Source organism: Mytilus californianus, unplaced genomic scaffold, assembly GCF_021869535.1.
Source record: "Mytilus californianus isolate M0D057914Y unplaced genomic scaffold, xbMytCali1.0.p SCAF_12, whole genome shotgun sequence".
NCBI lineage: Eukaryota > Metazoa > Mollusca > Bivalvia > Mytilida > Mytilidae > Mytilus > Mytilus californianus.
In genome coordinates, this window is record NW_026262604.1 from 16,049,929 (window position 1) to 16,060,082 (window position 10,154).

At 34.7% G+C, this 10,154-nt stretch overlaps 1 protein-coding gene across 3 annotated transcripts; it reads right to left on the reverse strand.

Moving 5' to 3' along the window:
• Positions 1–7,679, reverse strand: LOC127722398 (cysteine-rich motor neuron 1 protein-like). Of its 3 annotated transcripts, none has more exons than XM_052229270.1 (7): positions 7,592–7,679; positions 5,584–5,700; positions 4,656–4,877; positions 3,874–4,044; positions 2,601–2,726; positions 1,406–1,573; positions 1–204 (listed from the first exon to the last, which is right to left on the reverse strand). In XM_052229270.1, the coding sequence occupies exons 1-7, from the start codon at positions 7,638–7,640 to the stop codon at positions 65–67; spliced, it is 993 nt and encodes a 330-aa protein (XP_052085230.1). In that variant the 5' UTR covers positions 7,641–7,679; the 3' UTR covers positions 1–64. The 3 variants fall into 3 exon arrangements, with proteins under 3 accessions (XP_052085230.1, XP_052085231.1, XP_052085232.1); XM_052229272.1 differs by having other exon boundaries at positions 112–225; XM_052229271.1 differs by lacking the exon at positions 2,601–2,726.
• Positions 7,680–10,154: the final 2,475 nt, after the last annotated feature.

A 10,154-nucleotide genomic window follows, 5' to 3' on the forward strand; every position in this document is an offset into this window, starting at 1 on the left:
AACGGAATCAGATCATTTATTATTCAAAAGTCATTGTATTTGTTCTTCGCCACCAGCCTCTCTCTCAGTGAGAGCATGCACAGAATTGACAGTTGTCTGGACCACGTAGATATCCATGCGCACAAAAGATGTTACACGTGTCGAATTCCTGAACACAAGGTTTCATCAGTTTGATTATTGGTTCTACTGACTTGGTAAGGTGCACTGTAATAAAATCAACATATCCTGAAATTATAGTAAGACTTAATTAAAACCACTTGATTTAAACTCATTGGTATATATACTATGTGGTAACAATTAAGAATGCATGTCTGGTCAATTATATGGCAAAAAACAAGAGGCCACCGATGTTATAAACTTGAAAATTCAATTGAAATATAGCAACCAAGAGAAGAAAAAAACCCGAGAGAACCGAAAGAACTCTGAACGGAGCAATACCAAGTGCGTCGATAGCATATGTGTCACCTGTTATGAATACATTATTCGCCATGCAAATGCAGACTCGGTGGTATCACGATGGGGAATAAGACACTATTGGCAAATTTTCAGTCCATAGTAGTATTATTAATTTATCACATCATTCTAACTAGCCCCTTTTAGTAAGAACACACATTTGTACAACGTTGATATCCACAAGTTCAAAAAATACTACAAGTCCGAGTCGAAGGTCTGAACACAGGGGTTCATTAGTTTGATCTGGGACTATCTATTGGTCCCAGGTTTGATAATACTAGGTTCTTCTGACTTATTTAGATGCACTGCAAGGAAACATGGTGCCAATCCTCCATTTTTTTGTTTGCTAGGTTTTTGTTGATTGTTTAAAATGTCTTTCAATGTTTTTTTCTTTTGGTCATGGTCCTAATTTCTCCGATTTACTCTGATTTATCTGAAGGCACAACAGGTGATATTGTTTTTTTTTTGCAGCAGACATGGATACACGCGTTTGTGAAAGTTATTTTGTAACTTTGTGAGTTATGCAGGGCGGATCCAGGTAAATCGTAAAATTTGATCTTGAGAAGTAAAAAAAAAAAAAAAAAAATATCCGAATAGTAATTAAATTTCCATTTGGTATTTACAACATCTTTTGTAATTGCGCTACTGGATATCGATAAAATATGGTCATTTGCATGTCGTCGATACTGTGTTATTACGTTCATCAAACTTTAGGCATGCGTTATGGGAACATCGCTTTTTAAGACGTTTTGATTGGTCTAGATGTCACAAGGGCGTGAGATGAGACTGTGCAAGATACCAAAGTGACACACTAAAAGTCAAAAACAAACTAACAATGCCATGGATAAAAACGAATAACAATTAAAAGACATGCATATGCACGAAATATTTGCCACTGGACTTAAATGTACAACACTATGTATTAAAATTATATCATTGGATAATAACTTACATGCCGCTTCAATATCTGCCTTGCACGTGCAGAACGTACAGTCATTTTTGTCTGTCATAAAACCTTTCTTACACTTCACCTGGCAGATAGCTATTGCTATTACACATTTTTCACTCATTGTGTTAACGTTGCTATATAATTTTCTTGGACCCTGTGTGGTGGGTACAGCTAAAATATAAATAAAACCAATGTATATATATATAGGCTTTCCAAATACCGTTTCGATTCCTAACATCACTGAAGAGACATTAATTGTCGAAATCCGGGTATGGTGTACAAAAACCTTTGCACCTTTTGTTTGCGGTATACCATCTTTTCCGCAAGTTTATTGTTTTCTGTTTAGTATTAAATTTATAATTAAGATCCTTTTATTACATCGGTGATCCGTTTATTTGGCAATCGCCAATGGCAGTCAGCAGGGTTTAAGAACATATGTTGTTCGACCTGTTAGTCAAATGCGTTTTGTTAAAATATACTTTTTCACTTTTTTGGTCTTTTGGAAAATGTTGTTTGTGCTGTATTTAGACCCCTCTAACAAGAAATTTGTTTTGCATGCACACGTATAAAAATTGCGGTTTTTATCCAACGCAATCAAAGGTTTGAACGTTGTATTCAATTTAGACTTTTTTTTATATATATATAACATAAACGGTACCAATGTTGCCGAAATAGATGCACATTTCGACAATTAATGTCTTTTCGGTAATGGTCGAGGACAAATTATTTGAAAATCAAAAACATAAACAGACGTCGAAGAGCTGACGAAACTAAAATACCAAACTGTGTACTCGGAAATGTTCAAAATAAAACTTTTGAAATTTCCCGGAAAAGCGATATCACGAAGTGTTTAACTCTTAAGCCGAAGAACTGTCGACAAACGCCATACAATAAAAAATGGCGTTACGTTCGGTAGTTGTTTTGTTTGTATATCTTATTATTAATGTCTATTGAGGCATGTGGTGTTGATGGTAGGTTTTTATTTATTACACCTTATAATCTGTCTAAATTAGAGGAATTTGAGCTTGATGTATGGTGGGTTGTCCTATATGTTGACATTTATATGTTGTTTTGTTGTTGTTCCAGAGGAACTTTCGTTAGAACGAACCATTATATGTTGACAGTTGGCCCTTATAAATCTTGTTGAATTATATTTTTTGGTGGCAAATAATATTAAAAAAACCCCACAAATACATACATTGCGTTGCATTGGGCGCACATAAACAGTATTGACAACCACTGGGTCCATGGACATATCCATGTTCACACTTAAGAGTACACTTCTGGCTAGGTATGCATGCGTTGTTTAAAGTCGAAGGTGTTTCTATAATTATTAAAAGTTTATGACATGTCGTAAACGGTTCTAGGATTGTTAACTCCATAATACGATGAAGGGTGCAACGCAAAAAGAAATATACACATTAAGAATAAATAGAGTAAAATGTTATATAAATGGCTGTCCTTTATATCAATTAAATACAACAGGGAAATCCTTTAACATATACAGGTCCAAATGAACAAGCAAGGCCGTATTTTCGACGTTATGTATTAAAACAATTATTCTGAAAACTTCCACGTGTTGATTTATGCAAAATTGCTGTAATTTCCTAAATCTGACAAAGCCAATCGTTAGTTTTTAACATCTCTTTCCAGGATATAATGTTTTTAAGAATAATGCTTTAATGTAACAGTGTAAAATAAAAGAATTTTTGAAGAGATCACACAAGGTAGCATGTTTGAATGCCGCAGGAGATATATGAATAGTTGGATAGGGTCGAAAAACTTATAAAACCGTATCGTGTTCCTATGATCATACTCTTAACATATGCTGCTTAAAGGGTTAAGTTTGTGCTAGAATCGAGGTAGTCTTCCAACCCACTGGTTTCCAAAGCCAGTCTTCATGTACCTGGATTTTTTTTGACTTAAGTTTTTCTGAGATTTAGTTCGTTATGTGCTCTTTTGAAATTTTAGTCAGCTTAAGGATATAATAGCGTAACTTATTGGTCTATATTAAACACAAATGAACGTTTCAATATTGATGGTTTTCGCTTGGGTGAAGGTAAACTATCGCGTGTTTGCCAAGAACAAATATATTCCTGTCACAATCAACGTGTTTGCCAAGGACAGATATATTCCTGTCACAATCAACGTGTTTGCCAAGGACAGATATATTCCTGTCACAATCAACGTGTTTGCCAAGGACAGATATATTCCTGTCACAATCAACCTGTTCAACCAATTTCAAGTTGGTATGGCGTAAAAGAGAACATCAGATAAGGTTTTAGTTGGTCATAAACACGGGCAAGACTCGTCAAAGACGGGAAATATTACCATTGGGAGTCTTGAGGTTTCCCGGTCTTGCACTCATCATTACATTTTATTTTTCATTCTGTCTTAGACGGAAACTTGTTTCAATGGCAATCACACCACACTCCTAATTTTTACATCAAATTTTTCTTTTGAATTCTTACCAGTTGTTATTCTTTGAACATATGGTGAGCATAAGCAATACTGGCAATTGTTTGGACCAATCAGAAAGCCGTAGTTACAGGATTTATCACACGTGGTCTCAGAGGAAATACACGGGTTTATTAGAGGAACAGAAGTATGATGGACCACAGTTGTCGGCAATGTTGTTGCATCTGTAAATAGAAACAAAGAATAAATAATGTATTCTAGAGTGTAACTTAGTCTAATACAATTGAACAATCCCCCTGAATGATTTAGTACTTATTAATGTATTTGATGAATTTTTGATGGCATTCTTTTTTATATGACAATTATTCTGATTGTGAAAAAACCCACTGAATCAAATTGTTATCAGCTGTTACAAAGCAATTCATTTTAACAGTTCATCTATTCTGAAAATTGTAAAAGGGATTTTTATTGACGCTGCGTTATGTAAACTTTAATTTTACCTTTGGACTATTTTTAGTATCTCTCTACTGTTAAATTGCAGTATAAAACAATATACGTATATTGTCGGATGTCGAAAACTTATTTTTAAAATAAAAACTCGACAAGCTTTTCTTCTTTTTCAACAATCAATGAGGGTCTGAATAGGGGGTAAAAAAAAGAAAAAGAAAAGAGAATCATGGGCAATAAAAGATAGATAATAATGAAGTGCTGAAATATAATGATTAAAGAATTATGGGCAAAATATATAAAGAACAGACAAGAGTTGTCTAAACAATTAAAGAATAAATAAATGAAAGACACCCTTCCAGACCCTCATCCATAATATTGTATCTACCTGGTATACTGTCGTCACAAAGACAGTACTGACAACCACTAGCACCAGTCATATACTTCTCACACCTCAGTATACAAAACGCCTGACTTGGAGTACACGGATTGTGATAGGATGATCCTTGAATATTGGCCTGTGGACCAAACATTCCACTCATCTGTTGGCTGCCACCTGTCTGGGGACCAATAATCGGTGATTTCATGGAAGTAGCAATATTACTTTTACCTAAAAATGAAATATAAAAGTATATTTTTATGACTCAGAAAATTATTTGGGCAGCCATGCTCATGTAAATATTTTGACGATAGCTTTAGCATGGATACATCTTGTATTGATCCGTAATTTCAGTAGTTTCTATAATACCATTGTATAGTCCTGAACTAATTGATTGGTGGATATTTAACATTTAGTGGGAAGTTTGTCTTAAAATTCAGGACAAAAAGTGTAACAGAGAGACAGAAGATACCAAAAGTGTATTCAAACACATAAGGGTGACTTGGGAATAGAAATACATGTATGGTCACTTTAGTCTTTTTCCGACCGGCAGGAAAAGCCTCGCCAAAGATGGTCGTTCGTATAGCTGTGCGGGATGTACAAGTCAATAATCACGTCCGGTCAGAATGGGGACGTTAAATCTGATGCCTCGTGTAAAGAGAGTACCACGCTCTCTGTCACATTAAGAACCTTACAACAACTTTTTGAGGGGTTCGTCGGTGGCCTGTTGCAAGATAAAATGTCTTTCCCTATCCAATATACAGTAATTTAACTGTCAGGTTGACTAAATGTGAGGTAATTCTGTTCAATAGTACCAGAATAAAGTGTGACGGAAATATTTGTTGGACGAACGAACGGACGGACACGGTGATTGCAATACAAAAAAAGAGGTGGTGAAAAAAATACCCACATATGCAAACAAGTAAAATATACATACTGCTCCCAGAAATACATGTACAGGTCCGACATCCTCTAGAATTTAATACATATCCATTTATACAACGTTGAAAACACAGTAATGGTGGACAGAAGTTTATTAGAAATGCAGATGACTCTGAAAAAAGTAAATAATTTTTGAAAATATTTGTATCAATTGTATCAATTTTAATCTAGTATTTCTGTATTTTCGGAGATTGTGTATGAAGAGTGCGATGCAAAGTATCCAATCACACAAGTGAGGATCTGAGTTTTGGGGGATGGGGGTTTATTACATTGTTCTCAGTTAATTATATACCATTTTTTCGATTCTTTTAAGTTTTTGTCCGTTATTCTCTGTTTTTCTCTATATTTTGGCACCCTTTTTTTGTCTATTCGTTTGTCCGTCCAATTTACTTTATTCTTTTTTTCTTTCGCATGATTTTTTATTCTGTAAAATCCAATCCAAACCCTCATAAGTATATGTATATTAAGGTAAGGTTCCTATTGTTTATTTTTAAGAGTGATTGGAAGATTATGGTATATAATGAAATAAATCTGGTGTTGCGATGTCACCGTTTCGGAATTCAAGACAAAAGTAAACATGTACAAACAAGCGCTTGACAAATAACATTGACTACTTTAATCGGTTGCAATGAAGCACTTAGAACGAAAAAAAAATCAATTGGGTTACTGTCTCACTGCGGTATTTATAAATATTTCTCATTAATTCACATCATTACTACATATTTCCAAAACCGCTGTTTGGCTTTCCTATTTAGCACAACAAGTCATTCTAACAGTTGAAACAATGAATAAAAGGAAATGGTAGAAGCGAGCACATTTTGACCTTGCTTCCAAACTTATTTGCCGTATTTTGTATTCATGTTCAAGTTAGTGGCCATTCTGTTGGTAGTTATTTGTGCTCGTTGATATTTATGTGTTGCTCGTTGATGTTTATGTGTTGCTCGTTGATGTTTGTGTGTTGCTCGTTGATGTTTATGTGTTGCTCGTTGATGTTTATGTGTTACTCGTTGTTGTTTATGTGTTGCTCGTTGATGTTTATGTGTTGCTCGTTGATGTTTATGTGTTGCTCGTTGATGTTTATGTGTTGCTCGTTGATGTTTATGTGTTGCTCGTTGATGTTTATGTGTTGCTCGTTGATGTTTATGTGTTGCTCGTTGATAACTATGTGTTGCTTGTTGATGTTTATGTGTATCGTCTTGGAAGTTTCGGGTGTCGGTGGTTATTGTGCTCTATTATAGTTTCTGATATTTTTTGTAATTCTTGTTATATATTTATGCATTCTTTTCATTTTTCCTAAGATTTTTTCATTGATAAGCAAGACTTCATATTCTTAGGTTGCATTGTTTTCAACATGAATTTAAGAAACACATATGCATTATACAAAAATAATTTGTTAAATTAAATGAATTTCTAAAGACAATGGTACATGAACACATATTTTTGAGAAAAAAATTCGCATACAGAGAAAATATGTAAAACCTACAAAACAATGGGTTATGTTGTTTCCGAAAAGAAATTTCAATCAATGGATTTGTTATACAACTGGATGGATCGTACCTTAAAAATAACCTAAAGCAGGTACACCAAGCTAAATTCTTACATGTGAAGCGGCCGAGAAGATATATCGACGTTTTGATGCATTAATTGATATATTTCTCATTTTAAAATTTTACCATCACTTCTTTTATTCAATTAAATTAATTTGAAGATAACCATTTTTGAATTAAAGGTTGCATTAGAGAGAAAAAAATATTTATTGAATATATAGTATATCCATATACATTTAATAATTTTTGTGCGTTCGAAGCGCTTTTCTGAATTTGCCTATATCATGGAACGCTAAATGTAAAAAATGTGAACGCGAAGGATATACAAATACTCGAAAACGTAACTAGTCTATGGGTGAATTTAAAATATTTCATCGAATAGATTTGTAATACAACATGATAAATTGTACCTTAAAATGACCTAAAACAAACGTGTACACAAAGCTTAATTCTTACCTGATACTGTGTAAACAATTATAATCAAACAAATGATAAAGCTTTTCATTTTTGTGTTTCTTAATTACAGCCCTCGGTTTAAAAATTCGTCAATGAAAGGGGTGATATCAATATCACGTGGACGTTTTATTTACTATCAAAGGACAACAGGTGCGACAAGAACAGAAGGAATAATGAACTGCTTAACATCCACAACTTATCTAAGACAAGACAGAAATAACTCAGTACGAAGATTTAGCACGCATTTGGTGGTCATTAGGTTTATATTTCAATTAAGGCAACACCGAAATAGTATTCATTTTATAATGAAAAAGAAAGGAAATGTTGTATTAAATGACAGAAACCCATCATATAAATAGTATGCGTCCAAAGTGTTTTTGTGTATTTATCTTCATCAGGAATGCTCAAACTTAAACATTTGAAAGAGATGCAAAAGTACGTAGACACGTTAAGAGCTTTATGCCCAACAGGGACCAAAAAAGAGCCAAATTCATCCGAGATCAAATTTTCCTAGGTGATATTGGACCTTTGTTTCTTAATGATTTATGACAAAAATAACAACTCGCACTTGAAAAAAAGTAAAATTATTAACCACAAAGTCATGCACAGTGAGGCTTATGTAGACGTTAGATTTAAACTGTTACCGTAAAAATAATTGCAACATTCAGAGATATTTTATAGTCGCTTTTTTATTTACTTTATTTTCATATTTGTTTCTGTTTTAAACAAATATTGAGTAAAACATGAAAATAAAGTCTATAAAAGGCGATGTTGCTACGTATATATAGATACCAGGAAAACTCTACAGCAGTTGACTCAATGCACGAATTCACGATTTAATGTAGTAAAATATTACATCCACCCCCAAAAAGAGTCAGTATTTTATTCTTGTATATACTTCTCACAATATCTAGACAGATATCTTAAAAGTTGCATTACTGAGAAAATTCGGTAAGCAGAGACGTCGTAGCCACTGTTTCAGAGTTTGGATCATCGCAAAACGGATACTTTTAATGAAAATGGAATTAATTTCAAGCGAAAGTCAATTATCAGTTAATATAGTTTGTCGCACAACCTATGGAAGCCGGATGCGGCTAATTTCGCGTTTTCGCCTTTGTATTCCAGCAGCGCCTGCATACGGAGTATATATCTCCCAATTGATACGATATTTCCGGGCTTGTGTTTCCTATCATGATTTCCTTGATAGAGGATTGCTGCTCACAAGGAAGCTATTAAACCAAGAGTTCCAAATGGTGAAGTTGAAGTCATCCCTTCGTAAATTTTACGGACGCCATCACGAGTTGGTTGACCGTTATGGAATAACCGTTTCACAGATGATATCGGATATGTTCCTTATGTCGTAACTATAATACCTTCCCTTTTCACGATTGATTGATTGATTGTTGGTTGTTTAACGTCCAGCGGCAAATATTTCATGCATATTCAGGACGAGAACAAATAAACAATAAATACAATAGAAAGGTTCTGTAATGGGGGCGTCCGGGATTAAGGTCGGAGAAATTTAGACTGCCACGGGAAAATGAGGGTATATTGGATAGGGACAGAAATTAAGCCTTGCAACAGGTCACCTACGGACCCCTCAAAGAGTTGTTGCAAGGGTTCTTAACGTGCAAAGAGCGTGGCACTCTCTTTACACGAGGCATCGGATTAAACGTCCCCATTCTGACCGGACGTGGCTGCAAATTTTTACATCCCGCACAGCCAAACGGACGCCCCACTTTAGCAAGGGTTTTACTGCCGGTCGGAGGAAGACCAATGGTGACCATACTTCTATTCCCCAGTCACCCTTGGGGGTCCCTTTTCACGAATGTGACTTACCGAATTAGACTATTTACCGGATATGTAATAACATAAGCAACACGACGGGTGCCACATGTGGAGCAGGATCTGCTTACCCTGCCGGAGCACCTGAGATCACCCCCAGTTTTTGGTGGGGTTCGTGTTGCTTAGTCTTTGGTTTTCTATGTTGTGTCATCTGTACTATTATTTGTCTGTTTGTCTTTTTATTTTTGGCCATGGCATTGTCAGTATGTTTTCGATCTATGGGTTTGACTGTCCCTCTTCTATTAAGCTAATTATGGTAAATGAATTACAAAAAAAATGAAAGAAAATCAGACAGACATGGAATGGACAAAAAACCCGTTGAAAAACAAGAGACAACATCATGCACGTTGAAAGCTAAAAGTTAAAAACGCATGAGAAACATAGGTTCAGGCAAAAAAAAAGACTTGGGTGAACTCAGATCTTGTTTTCCAATGTCATGATTGAACTGTAATAATGCGCTGGATGTTTTGTCTTCCAACAGCAAGTTATCAAATACTTTAGAAAAATATACACGTGCTAGCTAGTAATAAAATATGATTATACATTTTTTTTGCACTGTTTCAGTCATAGTCCTGTAGCTGTTGTTTGAGTTATTGTTAGAGTAGCTTTAACAGCATGTATAACAAGTCTTTGGGCTGGAGCTGTCACGAAGAACTTAAGAATATTTGTGATCGCGAACTTTAACATAATAAGTGAATATATACTCATCATAGATACC

What these genes read in the sequence shown, in the direction of transcription:
- LOC127722398 (XM_052229270.1), bottom strand. Translation starts at nt 7,640, where the DNA reads ATGAAAAGCTTTATCATTTGTTTGATTATAATTGTTTACACAGTATCA. An exon ending in AATTGTTTACACAGTATCAG is followed by an intron (nt 5,701 to 7,591) that starts GTAAGAATTAAG and finishes TACTTTTTTCAG; the next exon opens with AGTCATCTGCATTTCTAATA. An exon ending in GGCAGATATTGAAGCGGCAT is followed by an intron (nt 205 to 1,405) that starts GTAAGTTATTAT and finishes ATTTTATTACAG; the next exon opens with TGCACCTTACCAAGTCAGTA.